Source organism: Cuculus canorus, chromosome 7 (genome assembly GCF_017976375.1).
Source record: "Cuculus canorus isolate bCucCan1 chromosome 7, bCucCan1.pri, whole genome shotgun sequence".
Taxonomy (NCBI): Eukaryota; Metazoa; Chordata; class Aves; order Cuculiformes; family Cuculidae; genus Cuculus; species Cuculus canorus.
Window position 1 is genome coordinate 21450456 of NC_071407.1, and position 24109 is coordinate 21474564.

The following is a 24109-nucleotide window of genomic DNA, read 5'->3' on the forward strand; positions in this document are numbered from 1 at the left end:
ATGTGAGTCATTCATAAAGATATTGAACAGAACTGGACCCAGCACTGAGTCCTGGGGGACACCACTTGTGACTGGCCTTCAACTGCATTGAACTCTGTCTCCCACCACTCTTTGGGCCTGTCCATCCGGATGGTTTTTCACCCAGCAGAGGGTGCGCTGTCCAGGCAACCAGTTTCTCAAGCAGAATACTGTGAGAAAACGGTGTCAAAGGCTTTACTAAAGTCCAGGTATGCCGCATCCATAGCCGTTCCCTTGTCTGCTAAGTGACTATCACTGTTGTTGGTATTATGGCATAAAAGGGTCTTCCAGAGGACTTGAGGTCAGCAGTTTCTGAAGGAGACAAGCCAAGCTGGGAGTAAGAAACAAAATCTCGATGTTCCGTTCTTTTGGTGCAAGGACATTGAGAAGGGAGGGAGGGGAGCTGCTTTGGGGCAGGAGGCTCTGCAAAGGTATCGGGACAGGCTGGATCCATGGGATGATGCTCTGCAGAGGGATCCATGGACTGGAGGGCAGGAAGTCTCTGTAGCAGACTGGAACAGGCTGAGCCCTTGGGATGAGGCACTGCAAAGGGGTCTGGACAGGATAGATCCGTGGGATGAGGCTTTGCAGAGGAAACAGAGGAGAGGAGCTTACGCTTTTTTGTTGTATTTTTACCTTTGAAATTTTGTGCAGCACGCTCTAGTCTGGACAGATAATCTTAGACGTCAGTGCTCCACAGTGGGGTTCACAAGTTCAGTTGTTTGGGTTTTTTTTCCTGACCTTTTACATCCTTACTGTAAGCCTAAAGCTACTCTGCTGGGGTTTCTCAGTCCTTAAAGGAGTGCATTTATTTGGAGGAAGAAGGAAGGAACAATAATGCTTTTCAGATGCACCTAGGTTTTGAGGTTCTTCTTTTAACAGCACTCTAGCAGTTCTTTCGGCTCAGAATTGTGTGCTGTGAGCAAAAATCCTCCAGTTACCAATTGTCCTTGGCAATCTGAGCTGCTGCCATTTCCCCATCTCTCAGTGCTGGGCTTATATTTGGCACATACACACATCCTGTGGTACGCTTACATTGGGGATCATTCTGTTAAAAGTTTATGTGTGTAACTGCAGTGAATGACACTGTTCTGCACGTTCAGGCTCCTACCACTCCATGATGCTGGGGAATAAAAGAGAGCTGGGTTCTGGTGCTGAGCCCACGGGTTAAGAACATTGCTGCAGAGACCTGTGTATGATTGCGTGGCAGGGAAAGAATTAAACAAAAGCTGACTAGCTGTTCTACCCTCCTAAGTCGGATTTACAAGATTTAAGCAAAACTGCTGGAATCTTGATCTTACTCCTGTTGCTTACAGCTTGAGTGTTATTCCAGCTTTGGGTATGATTGCTATTAACTGATTTTAATGAATCGTCATTCTGCCAGTTCAGGAGAAATAGGTAGAATTCTAGAGAGCCAAGGGCATCCAAGAAGACAGTACTTCTTGTTCAGAAAGATCTGTGCAGGGTAAGCTGGAAAAATCAAGACAGAGGCAGTCTAGGGAATTGTAGACTTATTGTTGTAGAACTGCGCTCTGAGTTGTGAGTGCAAAACCCACTCTATCTTTGCATAGTTTGTTATTTCACCAGAAATTGGGCACCAGACTTGGAATTCTGTTGCTTTTGATGCACTGGTCTGTGTATCCTTTGAAGCCACTTTGTCTGGGGAATCGCTTTATCCAGGAAAGCCTTGCCTTGGCTTGGAAGCAAGTGACAAGCTACTGTGAGAGTTATCCAGTAGAGATGTTTGCTAGAGGTTTAAGCTCCATTAGGTTGTGTCAGAGGTTGAGAGCCCCTGTTTCTCTCCAGGTATAAAGGGCTGAATAGGTGAGCAACTTAGAGGAGATCTGACGGGGCATCAACAACCTCTGTGCTCCTGACAAAGGAGCAGATTTCTCTGATTGCTGGTAGATTTTCTGTTCCTGTCTCCAGAAAATCCTTTCCTCGTGTGTTTGCTGGAGCAAGTGGTTCTAAATGCCAACACATTCCCATATTTTCATTTTGTTTGGCTCCTCTTTGCCAGTGCTGCACGAGGGTTACAGTGTGCTCTAGCATTTAAGCTGTTTCCATCCCCTGTTGCCCTGATGATCTGCTTCCCTCTCTAGGAGGATAGAGGAGATTTGCTTCTAATTAACTGAATGTAATTCTTGGCCAAATCCACTGTGTCCAGCATGCACTGTGGTACAAATCCACTCTAGAACGGGCTCCTTCCCACCTCTCAGCATCCAGCGTGTAATGGAATTTCCTTGGTTTTGATGAGTGACTGAGGATGAAGCAACACAAAGCTGTCATGTGAAGTGAGTAATGGGCAATAAGTGTGGGAAGAAAAAAAAAAGCAGCTTTTTGTCAAGCCAGTGGGTTTTTACCAGCCCATTCCTTGTTTCTATGCTGAAGGTGTCTTTGGAAATACTGCTCAGCAGACTTGGCCAGGAGTGAGCTCATTTCTTAAGGTGACCTTCATGTTTCATGCTGCAGAAGTGCAGAAGTTAATCCCTCCAAATTCAGAATATATAGGAAATTCCCATAGGAATGATCTGAGGAGTGGCACAGGGAATGCATAAAAACAATTTCCCAGATCAAATGTCTTCAGATGGACTTTCTGAGATTTAGGAATGTGTAAAACTTTTGGTGTAGCCTCTACCCCTAATTCATGTGAAGGAGCAGGAAGCTGAAAACGCTAAAAACCTCCATGGGGTTGTTCATAGCAATACAATAATGATCAACCCTCTGGAAAACATCCCAGCCAATCAAGTGGAGGTAACTTCACAGCCCAAGGTCGAGGAGACTTTTGATGGACAAGATCTCTGGAGACAGTACCTGTGATGGCAAGATGCAGGGCTGAGGATTAGGAATGCGCTATGGAGAGGGCTGTGCCACCTGTGGGTTTTCCACGAGGAGATCTGGAAGCTACTTAATGTGAAGTTTTCTGGGTTCAGATCTGAGGAGCATTTGACCTCAGGAAGCTCCAGCAGCCAATCGAGGAGGCAGTGGCGGGGGATAAAGTCCAGGTTCCTTCCAAGAAGTCTAATCTCTGGTGAACGTGCGTGTGTGAGCTGTCTCCTTCTCCAGCTTGGTGCTGCAGGTTTTGTGGTAGGATACAGCTCCAGCTGTGGCTGTTGTGTCTCGGGGAGAGGGGAGAGGCTGCTGCAGAAGGGGGCACTGCTGGGGGAGAGGGAAGTGGCCGTGGGGAGGAGGAATCGCTGTAGGGAGAGGGATGGAGGCATCACTGCGGGGGAAAGAGAAGAGGCAGCTGCGGGGAAGGGGGCATAGCCAGAGGGCAGGGTGAGCCAGGGCAGGAAGGTGGGGGTCTGCCCTGGGGAGCAGCGTTGCCCAGGGCTGGGGAGAAGGGGGGGCTGAGGCTGTGCCCCGCCTGCCAGTGCTGGCCGCCGCCCGTTCAAGAACGGCAGCAAAATCCTGAGCACGATTTCCTCCCTCATTTCTCTCCCTTCTTTTTCTCCTTAATGAAGAGAAGAATGAAGGAGGACAGGCAGGGAAAGTGAATTTCTGTGATGCCACTGAGAACTTTAATCCCTGCCTTGACATCCCTTTCCCTGCATAGGGATGGAAGCGGCATCCTGCTCCCTGCGGTGCCGAGCGCCTAGTGCACTACTTCCAGGGAATCCGGGCTGTGGTGCCTGGCAGGGAGGAAGCCGCTGAGTGAGGATGTAATGCCTGAAGGAGCTTCTGCCCAGTCGCTACAGGAGGGATGGAGATCCCCAGGGTCCTTGGGCTCCTGGTAGAGCTCTGCAGTCTGTTATCCTGTCTCACATGCGTGGAGGTAAGAAATGGTTATTCTTCTATCTGCTTGTAGTAAGTCACGTGGCTCTTTTAATATTCTCACTGTAAGTAATCTTGTTATTACTTGAATATGTTTTCTAAAGAGTGCAGGCAGCTGTGGTCTCTGGGAAGGGCTGGGGGCTTAGGGAGGGATTTATTTCATTGTGCATATGAAATTCAGAAAAGGAAACAAAGCAGGAAAGGAGGATGTACAAGCGCTTGCAGATGCTTTGGCTCAGGTTTCTTATGTTTCCCCAGCACTGCAGTGACCCTGGCAGGAGAGATCCTTTGTTTCTTTTTCTTGCTGATGGACTGATACCCCTACTGCTGTTGTGGTGGGGTGATTTACAGCCACTCGGACTTGGGGCAGTGACTGCATCGCAGGCTGTTTGCACTAAAATTTGGTGGTGGCGATGGTCAGTGTTGGGAGATTCTGGAAGCCGCTGTGGGAACTGTCAGCAACTAATCTTCCATAAGAAGGGAAGCATATTACTTGGACTGCAGTCTTTTTGCTTATGGTCCATCTCCAAGAGCAGCAGATTCAGGCTTTCATGTGCAGGTTTTTATTAGTCCAACCCATCCCTCTATCGCCTGCAGGCTTACCTGGGCATGCAGGTGCTTGTTAACAGCTAGAAGTCAGGGAGCCTGGATTATGGCTTGGTCCCCTGTCTGATGCAGTGACAGAAGTGTAGCTTGCTTCACTTTCCTCTCTTTGCAAAGAGCTTTGGCATTCTCAGGTAAGTCCTTCAGCATTGTTGGTTCACAGACTGTTAGTTGGCATGCAGATACATGTGTTTTTGGCTGAAAAGTATTTTTCACCTAAATGCTGTTTATCTGTATGTCCCTTTGTGCATATGCCCCTGAGAACTGAGCTGCTATTTCTGAACCACATCAGAAATTCCTCTTCAATGTGCAGTGTCACATTCTGACTCCTAAAGGGTGATGCTGGAGCTTGACTGTGGTTGTCAATGCCTGCAGGACCGTGTTCATAATCTTGATTTGAAAATGACATCTGCCATGAGTAGGGGTTATTCCAGTCAGGTTCCTATGGGAACTATCTCTGCTTACTCCAGAGGTGGAATTGGTTTAATTCCAAATTTTACTCTTCTCCTTTTCCAGGGAGAGATGAAGCTGAGAAAAGCAAAAGATGATCAGAGGGCTGGAGCACCTCTGCTATGAGGACAGGCTGAGAGAGTTGGGGTTGTTCAGCCTGGAGTAGAGAAGGCTCCAGGGAGACCTTAGAGCAGCTTCCAGTACTGGAAGGGTTCCAGGAAAGCTGGGAAGGGACTCTTGATCAGGATGTGCAAGGACAGGATGAGGGGGAATGGCTTTAAATTGGAAGGGGTAAGATTTACATTAGACGTTAGGAAAAAAATTTTCATGGTGAGGGTGGGGATTCGCCGGCTCAGGTTGCCCTGAGAAGTCGGGCTGCCCCACTCCTGGAGGTGTTCAAGGCGAGGCTGGATGGGGCCTTGAGCAACCTGATCCAGTGGGAGGTGTCCCTGCCCATGGTAGGGTGGTGGAACTGGATGTGCCTTGAGGTCCCTTCCAACCCAAACCATTCCATGATGCTATGTTTCTAAAATGACTGAATTTTAAAGAAACACGGAACCATTTCCAAGAGCTCACATTCTTTATGCATGCACATCTGCTTTTTGAATTAGAATTCCTTGTTTACATCAAAGTATTAGAAATGTTCATTAGAAGGTATTTAAAAATTAATTGAACTGCATGGAGCTAGCAGAAACATGCACAGTTTCTTCTCACTTTGGGTCTGTGAAGATCTTGCCTGGGCACCATGAAATGGTGTTGAGCAGAGACCCCTATCTTTCAGCTGGCAGCCAAGTTATAACCACCACAAACACTGCTCATAAGAGGAGATGCAGCTTTGTGCCTGGACAGGATGCTGGAATTTTAAGGGTTTTGTTTCTTATTTTTTTTCTTAGCTACTTAATCCCTTTGGATAACACCATAGGCCATATCATATTCTCATGCATTAAAAACAAAATCCTCAAAAGGCCTTGTTGGATTTTCTTCTTTAGGTGTTTCCCACTTTGTACACAGATGTTTATCACTATTTTAACGGGGATCCCTGGGGGCACCATCCCATCATATAGATACATCTCTGTTTATTGCTGAGGCCGTAGATGTTTATAGGACAAGGCAGAGAGAGAATGAGTGTTTATTCATTGCTTTTCTTACTAGTACCAACAATTTCTTCTAGCTTCTCTTTCCATAGGCATCTCAGGCTTCAAATTCTACTGGAAAAGAACAAGCAGAGCCCTGCAATATAGTGCTTAGATGAAGGGTAAATCTCTGCAGGCCAGTAATTAGTCATTTTGTTGTTAGTGGGCAGAGCTGTGATTGGATTTGCAGGGGAGCAATGAGGAGAGGGGGAAGAGGCTGGTTACTGGGGAGTGTTTGCCTACAGCAGCAAAAGGCCAAGTTGCTTTTAGGACATGCCCATGTTTATTTCATTGGATAATCATCTCTCTACTTTTGCTCTGTTTCTTTTCCCAGGCTTTCCTGGGATCCCAGCCCAACCAAAACCACTTGCACAGTGCAGGTAAGAACAAGAAGGTATTAATTCAGTCATCAGGCAGATTCTTTCCTGCAGTGGTGATCTGAAACCATAGGTGCGATGAGCCACTGCTACCTGGCATTACTACTTTCTTTCCATCACTTCTTAACCGTTTCTCCTGCTTCAATGCCTCTTTATCTCCTTCCTCAAAGTGGCCAGCCTGCTTTCTTTTCTTCATGTCTGATACTCTTGCAGTTCTGTATTCCTCCCACATGTTCTTTCCCTTTCACATCTTTCTCTGCCTCAGTCTTTTTTGCATGTTCACCTTTCCTCTGCTCCAATACCAACTGAATTCCCGTATGCCCCAAGGGTGTCAGTGGATGCAGAGTGCAGTGTGTTTTTCAGACATCTGCCTGTGACTGCATCTCAGTTTTGCCCCTTGCAGTTACCTTTCAGTTCTCACTGGCCCTATCTGGACTTGGCAGGGCTGGAAGGCAAGTGGCATGAGGCAAAGCTTTTTGCACCCTTTGCTGTTTGCCCTATGTGCCTTTGCACCAGAAGCATTTTCTGAAAGCATGGGCTTTCTATACATTTCTACTATTCCATGAGTAGATCTATAACTTTTATTCATTTCTGAGTCCACTTTTCCCATGTCATGCTCTCTAAAAAGCACACTCTCACACAGAATCAGGTTTCTCTCTTATCTCAGGATCATGAATGGAGAGGTTTCTTCTTTTGTTAAAGACCATATTAAATTAATTGTTGGAGTTTCTTTGCATGAGAAAAGGCATTGGCACTGGCCTGGAACATGGGTACCTGCGCTTCCCCCAGAATAGGTTCCCTTTCCTGTCCTACCCATTGACCAAGTTCAGATAAGCTGGGTGATGTGCTGATGTGGGAACGTATGTACAGTGAAACAGAATGTCATTTCCCACCTTCCTGCTTTATTGAATGAAATTATAGCTAATTTTAAACTCTTCTTAGTTTCAATCAATTTAGACAGGCAATTAATCTTCTACAGAGCCTAGGATCAGATTTAAAAGTGTCTTATTCAGGTCGGAAAGGAACTGGAGGAGCTTGTGCCAGGCTCAAGTGCTCTCCATCTGGTATAGATGGTAAAGGGAACTGGTTCAGATTGTTGATGTTTGGGCCGAGAATGAACATATTTCAAGGGTCTGCCTGGGAAGTTCATGACTTTCAGATCAAATTGTACTTTAGATAGTGCAAATAAACATTCTTTGAGCAACTGTCTTGAAAAAGCAATAGGATTAAAATCAGGTAAATGGCAATCGAGACTGCAGACACCAGGGGTGTTCCAGGGCATCAGCTGGTGTCTCCCACACTGTCTGAGCTGCAGTGTGTGATGCCTTACGTGGTGCTAACAGTTCCCTTCCTGTCCCAGCATCCAGCGTGTGCAGTGTCGGGCCTCTTGGGTACTACAATGGCTCGCTGGCGGTCACTGAGGCGGGGGCAGAGTGCCTCAGCTGGGCTGAGTTCCCCGACTACATCCAGCAGTACCCGGACCGTGGCCTAGGGGACCACAACCACTGCAGGAACCCCGACGGGGGAACAACACCCTGGTGCTTTTACCGGCTTGCGTCAGGGGCCATAGGCTGGGCTAACTGTGACTGTAACCAAGGTAAGAGCACTGCCTGTCCCTGCCGGGGCCGTGCTGTCTCAAGGGACTGAGGCAGAAACATGTTGCACAGACTGCAAGCAGCAGGTTGGACATCCTGTGAAAGAAGCACACTACAATAACTGTCCCGAATTGCGGAAATAATTCAGCCTAGAGGCTAGCCTGTGTGGGAGAAGAACGTCTGTATATGGCAGGGGGTGGATTTAAACTGCCACAGCCATAGTGGCTTGTATAGATGCTTTTATTCTCAGACAGGGAGACTCCTTTTTTTTTTTTTTTTTTTTCCTTGCTCTTAACTTACGCCACTTTGAAAACAGTTTAAGTTATGTGGAAAACAACCCACTCCTGCTCCTTAAGTGTCGATATCAGAGCTCTCCTCATGCAAGTGTAGCAGCTCAAACATAACAAGAATTCTTCTGTGGCTAGGTTTGTAAATATTCTGAGGCAAGGTAGGTCACAGGCTTACTTCAAGATTCCTGGCAGTGCCGATACAAGGGCTGCTGCTTACTCTGAGGCGTGCAAGGGAGCTGAGCTCTCTCAGAACACTGATGCTAGCACAATATTCTTGAAAAAGTTCTTTTTGTCCTCCTGTTTTCTGGCCTTCCTTGCTTTTCTCACATTTTGAAGAATAGATGGAGTACCAGTTTAATAAATGAAATAACAAAGTCTTTTCCTGTGCCAGTGGAAGTGTTTTCAAAGATGGCTTCATGAAACTGAAGGACACAAACAGTGTACTGTGCTGTGTGCCCACCTTGAGGTACTACGGACAGGTCTAGCCTTTTCCCAGCACATAACCGAGGGAGAAATGCGTTCTAAACAGGGATAGGTGTTTGTAGTGCAGTGGGAATGGAAAGGACGCTTACCTTGACACAGGTGGGGTGGTCGATGGAAACCAGATCAGTGGAATGTAAGAAGGAATTGGAAAGCCTGCCAGTTCCTTATACCTTTTCAAAGTAGTATGTACAATCATCCTGATTTCACAGAAGGAGAATCCAGAAGTTGTGGCAGAAGCCAAGGTTCCTGGCAGCATTACCATGGCTTTGAAGAAGACTTAGCGCCAGCCATCCTCCTGCACAGCCGTTGCTGGGAGGATGCCATGTCCCAAGTCACTCCAGTGACAACACCAGAAGAACAGGAATGAGAAAAGCCAAGTACAATTCAAGTTCAAGGCTTGCTGATCTGAAATCTTCATTAGAAAATAGCAGCTTTTATTTCTTTGTTTTTCCTTCTGGAAGGCGCAGTGCGGTTGGCTGAGGATAACAGTGTGGAGTTGTACTTTGGTGGACTCTGGGGCACCATCTGTGCTGACCACTGGACTGACTGGGACGCCAGTGTTGTCTGCAGGCAGCTAGGTCTCAGGTAGGAACCTCAGTCTGGTTGCAAGAGTTCCATGTTCATGTGGGCTTTGAAAGAACAGCCTCTGTGATTACAGTCCCTCTGGCATAGCGTGCAGGCTGCGGGAGAGGCGTTTTCTGTGTGGTCTCATTTCCCACTTACTGAGGTCCTTTCCTACTGTTTTTTTGATGTGGCTTTGCCCAACCCCAGTCAGCATTTGCAAGAACTTTGTAAAGCTGAGGTTTCTGCTTGGTGCTCCAAGGCCTTGATGGGTGCACTGTAAGATCGTATCCCGAATTTAGTTTTGCCAGCTGGAGCTACCATAGTGATCTAATAGGATTTTTGAGAGTGTGAACCCTCTTTGGGAATTTGGGGTTTGGACCTTCAATATTGCACATAGTGAGGAGATAAGGACCACAAAGAAGGAAGAAGGTGATTCGGATGTTTGGATGTTTGAATCTGTCGATGGTTTGTCCATCACTCTCCAATGAAGGTGCCATTTCTGACAAGATCACCTCCTCTGCTGTAAATGGGAAGATGAAATGGGTTGGATGGTGGGAATTGCTGTCTGCTTGCTTGTGCTCTTCTGTTAGGCTGTAAATAGCCACCCCTTCATGCACTCCCAGTCAGCTGGGCTCACTGGGATGTGAAATGCTGCAGTTGGACTGCAGAGTCAGAAGAACTGAGGGGAACTTGTAAATCAAGTGGTGCTATCATTGCTTGTAAATCAAGTGGTGCTATCATTGCTCTCTTGCTTTCTCTGTACCAGTGAGATCGGCACAGCTGGGAAGAAGCGCCATCCTGGATTGTGGCCTCTTCCCCTGCACCTGCAGTCAGCAAACTGCCATGGGGACGAGACAGCCCTGCTGCAGTGTGGCTATCAGGAAGTGGTGTCTGGAGTGTGCAGCCAGGGGAGCGCCACGGTAACATGTGTCCCTCCAGAAGGTACATGTCCAGGGGAGGTTTGCTCCCTGTTTCTTGCATCAGTGCTGCTGCTAAGATACAAAGTCTAAGGTTGTGAAGCTATGGAGAGCAAATAATTGGAGCATATTCTCCTTGCACCTGCTGTGCAGATGATTATCTTCCTTCCCGTGGAAAATTGTCTGTCCTTTCCTGATCCCATAATCCTCAGGGTGGGCATACTTTTGCAGTCACTGAAAGATGGCTATTGCTTATGACCACATCCCCTTTTTAGCAAACCAGGTTTCTGTCTGCAGGCAGCAAAGTCCTTGTCGCTGTAGCAGCCATAGAGCCATCCCTGGACCAGCAGCAACCTGTACTGTGGACTGGAATCACGAGAGGGCTCAGAGGGGAGGATGTGGTGGAGTGGGATAGGAGCATCCCAAGAAGTGCTGGATGGGCTTTGTCTCTGTCTTTCTCTGTTGTGCTCTCTTTCCCTTTCTTGAAGCACAGGTGTAGGTGCCCCGCTGCGTTTAGTCGAGGGAAAGGAGAGCTTTGAAGGGCGAGTGGAGGTGTACCACAATGGCAAGTGGGGCACCATCTGTGACGACCAGTGGGATGACCGGGACGCTGAAGTAGTTTGTAGGCAGCTGGGACTCAGGTAATTTCCCTGCTGTACGTCATGAAGTGGCAACAGAGTTAGGCAGGATGAAGAACATGAGAGCATGCCCCTTCACTCTAGCACAGCCCTTTATATAGGAGCCACACATAAACCCCAGGAAAGATAATTCTGGAGTGATCATCCCATAAAGGGTTTTTGTACTAAATCCCTGTCACTCTTGTGGGTTTATGCTGTGAGAAAGAGTTGGTGAATCTCCATCTGAGTTTTGTTTGTGTTTATCCATGTTCATTATTTTTGCACATACGCCCTAATGCAAATCTTCTTGGCCTCAGTGGTAACTTGTTGCAGTGATTTCCATATGTGAAATGCAGTTGTTTACTTGGTTAAGTTCAAACACCTTCAGTTTCACTGACGGCCCTTATCCTCTTCAGTCAGCAAAGCAAGGGAGCACACCCCACTCTCCTGTGTGCCATTCAGAGCTTAACATGGGAGCTGCTGTGTACTGAGCATGCTTGAAAATCACATCATGACAGAGATGCTTACAGTAATGATTCAGGTCTGAGATCCTCAAACTCTGGGAGTTTTACCTGTCACTGATATTGAACATCGTTGTCTTGGAGACCGCCTAGGTGTCTGAACTGCTCATGTTGTGAGCACATTTTTGTACTGTTGGAAGATCTTGTTACAAACCTTTCCAATATGGGATATTGGTTAACAGTAGGCAACACCGCTCAGAAATCATCAGAGTCTGTGTGGGAGGATGCTGCCTGTGGGTGGCAGACTGAGGACACAAAGCTGTGACCTTTCTTGTGTCTGTGCCATCTGCAGTGGGAACCCAAAAGCCTTGTCTTGGGCTCACTATGGGCAGGGATCTGGCCCAATCCTGCTGGATGAAGTGGATTGCTCAGGCAATGAACTCTCGCTTGACCAGTGCAAGAAGAGTGACTGGGGACAGCAGAACTGCGACCACATTGAAGATGCCGGGGTTTCCTGTGACCCTTTCACAGGTATGGATCTGTAGCTCGGTGCCAGTCGCATGTACTGGGTCTCCATCGCACATCACATGGCTTGCTCAGCAGATAGAACCCTCCTTTAGGATCCTGTGGGGCTTGTGTGTGTGGTTCCCACAGGGGATGCCAGACATGTGCCCAGAGAGTGAACAGCAGGTGGGAATTAATCAGATCCAGGCTTGGTGGTGTTCCCACAGCTTTCCATAGGTGACGTGGAATGGCCGAGGTGGATTCTTCCTTGACAGAGGGGCTGCATTGGGGTTAATTGAAGTGTATTTTTCAAGTACCTATAGATATCTCTGCCTTTGGTTCTTTCACTCGTGAGCTGCACAGAGACTGCAGCAGTGGGGCATGGGCTGTTTCTCTTCTCATCCACTGAGTGCTCACTTTCCCTTCTCCCTCCCCTTGCAGAGGGGTCTGTCAGGCTGGCTGGTGGCCGCAGTCCCCACGAAGGCAGGGTAGAGGTTTATTACAACGGAGACTGGGGCACAGTGTGTGACGATGGCTGGACAGACCTCAATGCCCAGGTGGTCTGCAGGCAGCTGGGCTTCAGGTAGGACTGAGAGTGTGTACAGTGTCTGTGTTTCCTAATTTCAGTTATTAGATTCCATCCCCCTTCACTGGGCTAGGCTGGACCTTAATCCTTCAATGCTGTCTTTGTTAGAAGAGTTATTACCGTTATATGACTTTATTCAGAAAAGATTAATAGGTATCCACATCCTTTCCTGGGGAAAAAAATGTGTTTTTATTATCTCCTGCCTCAGCTGTTTTCAAAGCAGGTAACAGGCTTGGTACTGTCCTTATGAGCCTCTCACCAAAGGCAGGAAGTTCTCTCAGTACTCCTTAACCTTGCATCGCCATCCCCTCTGCTCTGTCAGCCGAACACCTCACCTGCCTCAGCAGCTGAACAAACTTCATCAGTGCAAACAAAGAGTAATCTTGGGGATTTTCGTAATCCTTTTCTTTCAGCTCATTGCTGAACTGTTGTAACTCCAGGTATGGTTTTGAGGAAGATTTAAAATCAGGATATTCTGGTCTTGGAGTCAGCAAAGACTTTTTTTGTGGCTTTTTTTTTAGTGTGATTAGAGTACCCTCGTAAAATCTCAGCTTTATGGATTGAAAAAAAGACTAAACTAAATCTCCGCTTTGAGTTCAGCTTCAACTGTGTTTGTTATCTCTTGTAGTGCCTAAAAGTTGTCAGCTTTCTGCATTTCAGTTTCAGGTAGCTGCTTCCTATAGAAGGAAGTAGAATGAATTAAACGTTGGTGGTTTTGGTGCCTCCTCTGCTAGCCCCTCCCCAGACTGATGTACCTGGTGTCTGTACCAGGCTCTGGGTGTAGCTGGCCCTCTGTGCTACTCTGTGCTTCTGACAAGTCACTGGAAACCCACTGGTCAGAGCAGCCCACCATGGGGACAGAGGCTGGTGAGATGTGCAAGCTGCTTGGCTGCCCTCCTGCCTGTTACTGAGCAGTTTAGGTCAGGAGGCCACCAACAGCACAGCTGGGCTCTGCAGGACAATCTCCCTTTTGGCCCAAGCATGGATCTCTCTGTGGGATTAATAAGTTTCAATGAACCTGATGTTTTGTTCTGTTTCCTTCCTCCAGTGGTCCTGCCACCCTGGCCTCTGAAGGTGACTATACTGCTGGCCAAGGCTTTATCCTGCTGGATGATGTGGCTTGTCTGGGAACAGAGCTGTCCCTCCTGGACTGTCCCCACAGCAACTGGGGGCAGCACGACTGCTCGCATGTGGAGGATGTGGGCGTCCGCTGTTCCCCCGAGGGCAACGTGGTCATGGACGGCAGCCTGGGTAACTGCCTTGCCTCTTGTCCTGGACAGTGAGGAAGTGTCACCTGCTGGTCTGTTCCTTTGGGAGCCTGGCAGATGTGGGAGTTTTCCCTATCCTTTGAGGGGGACTGCTAGGAAGGAGCCCTGGCTGTCCTGGGGCACAGCCACAGAGCTGTGGCTCCACTGGACCCATGGCCAGACCTGCAGAGAATTTGAAACTGGAGGCAATTGTGGGCAGCCTCTAAAACAAACCTGAGGCGCTGAGAGACAGTGGCTGTCTTGGTGTGCCATTGCTTGCTGATGACACCTCGGCCCCATGTCACAGGACCACTTTAACTGGACCTTTCCTAAACCAGTGTAGTTACGTTGGTGTCACACCTTGCCAGGACAGGAGGACTTCAGATGCAGGGGGCTGTTGGGTAGAAATTGGCACTTTTGTGTGTGGAAGGCACTCTTCTAGTTAAAATTGTGAATATCTTTCAAGTTAGCATGATTTTCTTATTTATTTGCAGCCTTACTACAGGAGACCTTCCTATTTGCCAGACATTTTTAATTGAAATAGCATCCAACTTTTTTTGTGTTTCCTGGATGTAGAATTCTTCTTTTGCCTGGAATAATAAAATAGTTTTATAATTTAAAGGGTTTATTTCCAAGGCATGTTTAAGCTTGTCCACTCTTGGCTCAGAGTTGATAACTTTCCATCTGTTCATGTTCTCCTCTTTATTCAGCTTTCAGAATATGATCCCCTAATGATTTCCAGTATGTATTAAATAAATTAATATGCATGTGGTTTTCTGATTCAGCATGGAGTTGAAATGAGGGTCACATTCATTGTATAGAAATACTCTTTTTGAAGCTCACTAGGATTCACCCTTTCCTACAGAGCTCAAGTTCTGGGCACCTCACACTCTCTGGTATCTTTGTTTGCAGTGACCCGTGTGTTCTCTGCTGCAGGGCCTCCTGTGCGGCTGGTGGATGGAGAAAGCACCAAGGAGGGACGGGTGGAGGTATTCGTGAATGGGCAGTGGGGCAGTGTCTGTGGTGACAGTTGGACAGACAGAGATGCCACGGTAGTTTGCAGGCAGCTGGGATTCAGGTAAGAGCTCTGGTACACACATCTTGTAGATACAAACAGCTTCTCTCTGGACCTGTTTATGGGGCTTCATTTCTTAGTTCTGGCAAACCTGTGTATGCTTGAGGGAGTAGGGTCCTGTCCTCGCAGTGCCTTCAGCAAGTGCTGTTCCACTGCCTGTGTGCGGAGTGACACATGAATATTATTTCTCTTGACATGTGCTGGTGCTTCAGGTTCACCTGCCTCCTGCTTGTTGCACACTAGTCACCCTCTCTCTACTTGCAGCGGTACAGCAAAAGCCAGGGCTATGGCTTATTTTGGTGAAGGCCATGGGCCCATCCACCTGGACAACGTGGAATGCAGTGGCACAGAGCACAGCCTGGGGCAATGTGTCAGGCCTGACACTGCGATTCACAGCTGCTGGCACAGTGAGGATGCCGGTGTGATCTGCGACTATGTGGAAGAGAAGGTCCAGGACATCAGAAGAACAGGTGATATGCCCATTTCTTCTGTGCACATATCTGGGACTTCAGTATCTCTGCATGATTTTATGCTTTTCCCCATAGTTTTTCTCATCTTTTTTCTCATACTTTACAAAATAAGTATGTCCTGTCCTGCACCTCCTGCTTTTCCCTTGTTTTCATTGTCTCTCCTTATGAGCACAGAGTGCTCCAGAATGAGGAGCTCCACCCAGGAGGCTTTGAGCCGGCAGAACTCCCCACAGCCATGTCACCATAACCTTCCTTAGAGTTTTAGCCATGAGCAAACTTTAGGGTTAGAGCACTGAGGAAATAGTGGTAGAGGTTCCTTTCCTGGCAGAAGAGTGCAGATACTGGAGGTAGGCATCTCCACCAAAACTGAGGAATCCTACGGGATGAAATTTATGAATTCCGTGTGCACAACACAGTGCAGTCAGATACCGTGCGGATCGATGCCCTCAGGGAAGGCAAATGGTATTTGGCTCTGTGACGGCAATTCTGTATACCTGAGGTGAAGATATCTACCCAACTGCTCTAACTTTGCTGTGCAGGTCCAGAATCTGCTGTGTGTGGGATGCGCCTGCTTCACCGTCGCAAGAAAAGGATCATAGGAGGAAACAAGTCTCTCAGGTACCCCCTGAAATTCCTGAGAGAGACAGAGCCTGTTCCAGCTTTCCTACAGGCTCTGGAAGTAGCCTGGCAAATGCTGAATACATTCACATGTTTTCCTTCGTGATTTTGAACCTGAGTAGAACCAAGGGGCCTATGTAGGGAACAATACACGCCAGACAAGCCCAGGTGGGGCAGAGTACATGGGAAGAGAGGAAGACAGCTCCTCTTTGTGTGATGCCTGTTAATCCTCTGTTCCTTCTTCAGAGGTGGCTGGCCATGGCAGGCCTCACTGAGGCTGAAGGGCTTTCGTCGAGATACTCGTCTGCTATGCGGAGCAACACTGATCAGCAGCTGCTGGGTGGTGACTGCAGCCCACTGCTTCAAAAGGTATGTCTGTGAGTCCCAAGGGATACGCAAAGATGAACGTGGTAACCTCATACAAGGCTATCTGCCTGCCCCAGTGGAACCACAAGAGCAAAGCTTCTAAAACAAGACCTTCAGCTTATGATGTGTGTGATCTTGGCACACTTATAGGGATGACTCAATGCAGGCTTGCTTTATCCTTCACTGATTTTACCTGCCCTCTTAACTTTGAGGCGCTACAACTTGAAGGAAAACAGCATTTGCCATTCTTCAGTGCTTTAAGGAGGTGCAAACACAACGTCACAGGCCTTGCAACTGCTGTAGTCCTTTTTATAGGAAAAAAATTCTGTGCATGGGGCACCCATTGATGCCGGCAGCTGGCATTACCACATTGGCTAAAGAGGTCCCGCAGTCCTGTAGCCAGGACTGTTCCACCAGTTTGTGGGAGGTGGTTCAGTGTCACAGCACTTGATACTTGTGTGAGTCTGTTTCTCTTTTAGAGTATCGAGACTTTGAGTGTCTTTTTCCCCAGGTTTGGTGTTGATGTGCGGCGCTACCTGCTGCGGGTGGGTGACTACCACACGGGCGTGAAGGATGAGTTTGAGAGGGAGCTGCCTGTGGAGCAGATCATTCTCCACAGAAACTACTGGGCCGGCAGCAACGACAATGATATTGCCCTGGTCCGCATGCGAGGCAGAGAGGGGCACTGTGTCTCCTTCAGTCGCCACGTTCTGCCTGTCTGCCTGCCTGACAGGAAGGAAGTGTCTAACATCAACAGGCAAGCTTGCATCATCTCTGGCTGGGGAGACACAGGTGAGTGATGGGGCTTGAGGAGCAAGAAACCAAGGGGAGTCTGGGTTCAGGAGCCTACACAGGCTGTTAGTTTATGTCTGCACACCTCAAGGCCGTGTTCTTACTGCTCCTATTGTCTGTGCCAGCACACGGTGTCAAGAAGCGGAGCAGCAAGGTGATTTTTTGCCATTGTGTTTTCTTCTAATTTTGAGGCTTCTTGACCCTGTCCACAGTGAAAGCTTTCCTTGCCATATCATCCTTCTGAAGCTGTGGGAGAGAACAGTGCTGCCTTCTGGCCACAGCCCTCTCTTTCTTCCCGTTGCCCACAGCAGAACCCTGAGGCAGCAGCCTGTGCAGAGCTGGTGTACAAAGCCTACAAGAGGCCCTCATGTTTCACTGTAGTAGTGAAATGGGTGCTTGGAGGTGGAAGGAATCTCCTTCAGACTACCATGCTTGATCTCCCTGGATATTGCTGCAGGGACAGTCAGGCTCTGAGGCTGGTTTCTACACTGGGCTGAGAGAGCCTGTACCTGTCCTCTCACAGCACATTGCTGCAGAGCTTCCTAGGTAAAAGGGAGCAGGGAATATTCTGGAACATTTTAATTATTAAACACCTAACACTCTGAAAGTGATGTTCTAAAATGCTGGGCTTGGTAGAGTCCTGACATGCACGCATTATTAAGGTCTGGAGACAGCTTTGAACTCAACAAACTTTTACAACCGACAGTCCAGTCCTTCTCCCTCTGGGGCTCTGAGGTGTGATGCAGGTCTTGAGTCAAGGAGGCCTTTCTGGGGCTGCTGGGACTGCAGTAAAGCCATATGTTCAGAAAGACTCGCTGCCAAAAGGCAAACAGCCCCAGGAGCTTGTCTGTTGATTTTGGATTTACCCATCCTTTTCCACCTGCTGCCCCAAGTGTTTAACTGCAAATATACATTCATCTTTGGGGTGAGTTGCGCCAGGCGCACATGTCACTTCAGGATGTCTGGAGGGGATCAAAGGGCAGCTTGGCCATGTATCTCCCTTAAGCCGTGCTGGGACTTAACGACTAGAATCCCTCCCATGCTCCAAACCCAGCTTTCCCAACGAGAGCTGCAGGTACCTGCTGCCTTGTGTACGCAGAACAAACCTTGGGCAGAGAAAGGCCACACTCTATACAGGACAGGAACCTTGTGTTCTGAGCAAGTCTAGGCTCAGAGACTGAGCAGAGATTTGAGCAAACAGAAAGAAATCTGGCCGAAGGTGAAGTGAGCTCCCTTTGAATAATATTTGGATGCCTCTGAAACATCATCCAAAACTTCTCCGTGGATTGAGCCCTTCGGTACTGCATTTATTCTCTTGAGAAAGCACTGTCCTTGTTTTACAGAGGGGGAAACAGAGGCTCAGAGAAGCGAAATAAATTGAACAAGGTTCATGTTGGTTGTTGGCAGAAACAGGAGTAAGACTCATCCTTTGATCTAACCTCTTTTTCCAACCTCTTCCCCGCCTCTTTGATCCTATAGCTCTTTCTTGTGGTCTGGCTTGGCAGTGCTGTTCTCTGAAGCTCTGATGGTTCAGAAATGCTGAGCCTGGCCTGTTTCTGTGCCGCAGCCTTGACATTGAATGTGCAAACACCTGTTTTTTGTGTGGAGCACCGTTGCTCTAGGTTGCTGCTGTTGTCTGTATGTGAATCGGTGTGGCTGGTCTGTTCCGTTGCAGGGAAGTCCTATTCAAGAACTCTGCTGCAGGGCGTGGTGCCCCTTCTCCCACGGGAAGACTGCGAGGTCCGCTATGGGCAGAAGTTCACTAACCGCATGATTTGCGCTGGGAACCTCTCTGAAGAGAAGCGGGTGGACAGCTGCCAGGGTGACAGCGGAGGGCCACTCATGTGTCAGAGGGCAAACGGACGCTGGATCATCTTGGGGATCACTTCCTGGGGTTATGGCTGTGGTCGGAAGGATTCCCCCGGGGTGTATACAAAGGTCAGCAAATATGTACCGTGGATCAAGAGAGTGACCAAGCTAAAATGAAAACGCCCGCACTCGAGGAACTTCAACGTACGTCCCTTTGCCCTGCGGGGGCAGACAGCTGTGGCTGCTGGCCTGTGACTGAGGGAGATTTATTTGTCATTGAACACTGAGAACAGACTTCAACATAGAAGGGAGAGAAAAACAGTGATGGCTGATTCTTTAAAGTCTTTGGTTTCACTTTAGTCCATAATCTCTGAGCAGAGAAAGCAAGTGCCCCCTGGTTAGAATGAGAATTCTGCTGTTCTGACTGTCTGTGTCCTGTAATGCAATCACACTTGTTCGTTTGCCCTGGCACACAGAAATGGTGGAAGTGGAGGGAGACCTACCCCTGTACCTCTATCCCTTTTTGTTTTATGTTTGCATACTTGAAAAATGCTGCAAGGAGAGGTGGGATGCTTGGAAGATGGCACCAGGCTCTGGCATAGTGGAAATCTTCAGATACTTTTTCATAACAGCTCTCTTCAGTCCCAGGAATCAGAATATTTGACCTGAGATGGGGAACGACCAACAGCTGGTTTTTTTCCCTTCTTTGTTATATCTCTAGGAGGAACCTTCTTTCTTTTGAATAGTAGGTCTGCTCCCATGTGGTATCTTTAAAGTGTCTGTCCCTGCTGAGAGATACTTGTCCCTCCTGGAAATGTGTCACATTTCCAGCTGCCAGGTGCTGTGGTTTTATTGCTGCTTTCTCAATATAGTGGTTCTTCTGTATTTTGGAGTTTTTTTCTTCCTTAAAGCAGTATGTCCTAGAAACAGTTGTTAGTATGAGAGTACATCTTCATTTTTAAGAGATAATAGCTTTCTTGCCTTTGTGATTAGTACAAAGAACTTAAAAATGTGACCTCAAAAGGCTGAATAGACATGTTATTTTTCTTTAAATCTAAATTTAATGTTAATCTCAAACATTGAGGTGTTGAATCACGATTTAACAGCACTGTAGAGACTTTCTCCTGGTACCTTATTCACCTTTATTGCCCTTTATTTGTGCAGTTAGTCTTTAATATCTCTGTGTTCACAGTTCTCCTACAAAACATGGGAATACTCCTGTGGTATAGATACAGAACAAACATGGGGAGTGAGTAATGTGCTTCAGGTGTAAAACAGTAAAGTGTGCTGCGAAGCAGCTTCCCACTCTCCCAAAGTGTGTCCTCTTCTTGCAGCCTCTCGGCTATGCTTCCTCTCTCCTTTGCACTGTTTCCCTTTTTGCTCCTCTGAGTGGAAGTGATCTGGCTTAACTCAAGGGTGCGTGAGCGGTGCTGTCAAGCTGTAGCTTTCCGCATGGACAGAAATAATGCTGAGAGACAGCAGGGCTTATTGAATGCTTTGATTTCTTCCTTCCTTCTCATCCAAGCAAATGAACAGTTTCCCTGTAGGCCTTAATCATTTTTGTAAGTTAATATTTCTTGAGTAGGTAGAAAAACAGACAGAAGGGCCAAGTGCATTAACAGTCGTGCAGCACACTGTGCCTTCTCGCTGTGTGTGGACATCCAGAGCACAGGCAGGTCTCTTTGGGAGCAAGGGGCAGTGAGCTCTGATTTGCAGCCAAGGAAGTGAACATGGAGAGGTGATACAGAATGGGACATATCTTGTGCAGATGTGCACGTTTTGGGTTCGCTCATGCTGTCAGGTCAGGCACTGACTGCTGTCTGGAAGGTCTGCACTCAGGGCACAGGGGTATTCAGTACCTAGGGATTGCCCAGGCAAGAGCACAGCCTGTGGATTAGCAATGTCATGTTGCAGGGCATGTGGTGACAGCTCTAGAAATCGCCTTGGATTCAGTAAATAGTGACTACCTCAAGATTTAATTTGTCTTGTATGAAACAGCTTAATGGAAAGACACTGACCTGCCTAAGTGGCTGATTTTCATGTGTGAATGCTGAACTGAACTGTTCCATTCACCCTCCCCAGGGATTATAGGACAAATGGGCTCCCAGTAATGGGCCACAATAGAAACTTGATTTTAAAAAAAAATTGTAGGAATCATGGAAACATGCAGTGTGTCAGAACCTCTGCAAACTGGCCTTTGAGACAGCTCTGATCTGTTTGTTCCTCTTCTTGAGGGGCTGAATGTCTGCAGCGCAGCTTGTGCTGCTAACCCAGTTTGAAGTGCTAGGCTTGATCCTTGGGCAGCGCTGTGCTCTGTTCTGTGCTGCTGTGTTGTCCTACAGTAGCTGGCAGAGTCCTCAGTGCCACTGCAGAGTGCTCCTTAGCTGCCAAGAATTGAAATGGCAGGAGGACTGAGGGCATTTGTGTTACAGACCTCTGATCTTGCAGGGGATTAAATGCCAAGTTTCACACAGGCAGCAACAGTACCTGTCTGGGAAACATGGAGTGGTTTGGCTTACACCTTCAGCTGCCCCCAGGCCAGAGCACTGTTCCAGAGCAGCGCTGTTGCTCTTTACTGTTTAAACTGGGATTGTGGCGGAAACCAAACACATGTGCTTTGGCTTTCTGGGACTGCCTGGCTGGATGAGAGGCACCCAGCCACCCTAGGACTGTGTGTTGTACCTCGTGTTGACCAGCAGCAGGTATTTCAAAGGATACTATGTGTGAGTTTGTACCGAACAAGTTCTAACAGATTTGCCTTTGGGACAGTTTTGTTCTTGGCCTATTGAAATTAATTACTTGTATTACTACTATTATTACTAAAAACAGAAATACAAGTACTCTGTCCTCTGAGTGTCATATAAACACTATGCACTATCCTTTTGTGATTATTCTTTTTCTAAAGCATGAGAGTTTATATCCCTAACTTTTAAAAAACTGTTTAGTGTAATCAGCCTTGATCTTTCATATAAATGTTTAATCCCTTATTTAATGCAGCTAAGCTCTCAGCCTCAATATTTTCTGGTGATGAGAACCAATATAATTCTATTCTCCACAGCATGTAATTTCTTTTTATAGCTGCTGAATTAAATGCCTTTTGTTGTCATTGAATCCCATCTGTCCTTGTGCTCTCAGCTATGATAGGAAACAAGAGGCCTGGCTTTATCCTCTCTGTTGTCCATTACCCTAGAGACAGTCCCTTTCTAAAACAGTGGTTTCTGTCTATCTTCACCCCAAACCATCTCGGTATCTGATACCATGCTGACTGGCTCTCCATGGCTTCTCCTTCTGCTGGATATTTGAGTTTTGCTAACCAGAACAGACTGCAGTTTGCCAGGGGAAGCTGTGCCATCTGCTGATTGCATTCAGTATTATTTTTTACAGCAGGCAATGCTGTCAGTGGTGTCAGCCCCGTATGTGTATGATGTATGTATGCTGGAGCGAGCTTTAAACTCGCTAGTGTGGTCTTGGTGGCAGCCTTACTATAACGGGATGAAAATCCACCAAGGCTGATTTCCCCCATCTCAGGCAGGCAGAGCAGCCCTTCAGCTCAGGGTGATGGCTGCAGGTATGGCTGAGGAGTGCAGCACAGTTCTAGGCAGGGAGCACCTGAACGGCTGTGTAGAGCTCTGCCTTGGCTGACGTACCTTCAGGGCTGAAACACTACTCTGTTGCATAAGACTAATACTCATACACTATTTCCAGGGTCTGAGAGCTCAGTCACTGTTGCTGGTGTCTGCACTGTGCCACATGGATGCTCCTATAGCTGTGTGGCACACACTGGTTGTATGAGAAAGGGAATGTCACTGTGATCGGCTGGGAGCATTGACATGAGTAGACACATGGCTATGGAAAGGGTCTACGGAGCAGCTATTGCTGCTCCATGTATCCCTCTTTGAGGGAGTACCCCAGGGCTCCACAAAGGCTGACGTAGTGCTGGTGTTGTCCTGACCTGCAGTGCCTGCACTGGTACCCTTGTCAGCCCTGTCTTGACACCAGCCCAGACTTCGGTCAACTGAAGCTAGATTATAGATTTATCCCTTTGCTGTAGCTGAACACTGTTCTAAAGAGTTCTATGCTGTAATTAATCAGGCAGCTCTTTATTACTCTGGACGGGGTGTCAATTGCCCTTGTAATCCTTGTACACTTGTAGCAGAGAACAACAGACCAATTTCTCAAAGGTGTTAGTGGAGGCATTGTTGAGGAACCATGAACACAGGTATTTGTTCTCTCAGGGGTAAGAGAGGTGAGCCTGCCTTTTGTCTGCCTGCTTTCCTTCCTTTCTGGAGCCAATATCCTGAAGTCTTGTCACCCCAAAAAGCTTCAGTGTTACCTCAAGAACTTGCAGTCAGATTTCATGTGCATATGCAGCAATCAGGTGAAAGCTTTTGAGAGGTGAACTGCACTGTAGTGTTTAATACCATCTTGATAGACTCACTGGGAGTTTCTTGGAGACAGAGGGCCTCCGGTGGTGATGAGGGCAGGACCACTCCTTGTGGAACAAGGGACTTTGACCCAGACCAACACACAACTCAGACTGTATTTTCACTTGTTCAGAAAAACATTTAATTTCCCACATAAAGAAGAAAAACTTACTGGTGGTGTAGCCCACTTGGTCCCATTAACATCCCTTTCTCCTAACCAGAGGCTGAGTAGCTCTGAAATCAGCCAAGTGCCAAACCTGGATCAGCACCAATGGCTCTCAAGGTATGCGAATAAATAGATTATGCTGTTACTGTGTGGGTCTCTGTCTTGTTTTTAATAAAGGAACCTGTTCCAAGGGCAGGTTTTAGGATTTTTTTCAGTACTGAATTAAGCTAATTAAATCTCTATACTAATGTTCTTTTTAGAGCAGCATTAACATGCTTCAGTACAACAAGTTACAAAGTCATCATCGTGGTAGCTGCCACTACAATGAAATGCAAAGTTCTTCAAACACCACACATTTGGCCATTTGGAACAGGTAAGGGGTATCTGTAGGTCAGCTCATTGCACCTAACACTAAACAGTATTTAGTATATCAACTTTATATTCTGATTTGTATATCAACTTTATAATCTTACTATACTACCTCTGAACAAACTTGTTCAGCATGATTTAGTCTCCTTTCAGTCTCCGATTCATGTGTCACCACTCTAAGAATCTAAGCCAGCCTCTGGAAAAGTGGAAGCAGGAGGAGGGCAATGCAGTCAGAATGAGCTGCAGCCCCTGCCACCCCCCACCGCGGGGATCTGTATTGCTGTATAAAAGGTCTAGTTTGAAAAACAGCCCAGCTCCTTGCAAGACCACTGCTACTGCACAAGCTTCCCAATTCAGTATAGTTGGACTAGGGGTTGACGTAGCTGATCCTGAGAGACTCC

General features: G+C 47.4%; 1 protein-coding gene across 2 annotated transcripts; it reads left to right on the top strand.

The window, feature by feature from the left end:
- The first annotated feature begins 1830 nt into the window (after positions 1–1830).
- On the top strand, positions 1831–23494 carry LOC104067920 (neurotrypsin). 2 transcript variants are annotated; one of them, XM_054071821.1, is made up of 16 exons: positions 1831–2312; positions 3575–3793; positions 6313–6358; positions 7716–7952; positions 9185–9308; positions 10054–10229; positions 10698–10845; positions 11635–11813; positions 12228–12369; positions 13421–13623; positions 14556–14697; positions 14959–15164; positions 15704–15782; positions 16029–16151; positions 16660–16940; positions 18616–23494. In XM_054071821.1, the coding sequence occupies exons 2-16, from the start codon at positions 3722–3724 to the stop codon at positions 18924–18926; spliced, it is 2469 nt and encodes an 822-aa protein (XP_053927796.1). In that variant the 5' UTR covers positions 1831–2312; positions 3575–3721; the 3' UTR covers positions 18927–23494. The 2 variants fall into 2 exon arrangements, with proteins under 2 accessions (XP_053927796.1, XP_053927795.1); XM_054071820.1 differs by lacking the exon at positions 1831–2312 and adding an exon at positions 2368–3105.
- Positions 23495–24109: the final 615 nt, after the last annotated feature.

Coding starts and splice junctions, on each gene's coding strand:
- LOC104067920 (XM_054071821.1), top strand. CDS start 3,722: ATGGAGATCCCCAGGGTCCTTGGGCTCCTGGTAGAGCTCTGCAGTCTG. Junction 7,953..9,184: donor TAACTGTGACTGTAACCAAG/GTAAGAGCACTG, acceptor TCCTTCTGGAAG/GCGCAGTGCGGTTGGCTGAG. Junction 16,152..16,659: donor GCAGCCCACTGCTTCAAAAG/GTATGTCTGTGA, acceptor CTTTTTCCCCAG/GTTTGGTGTTGATGTGCGGC.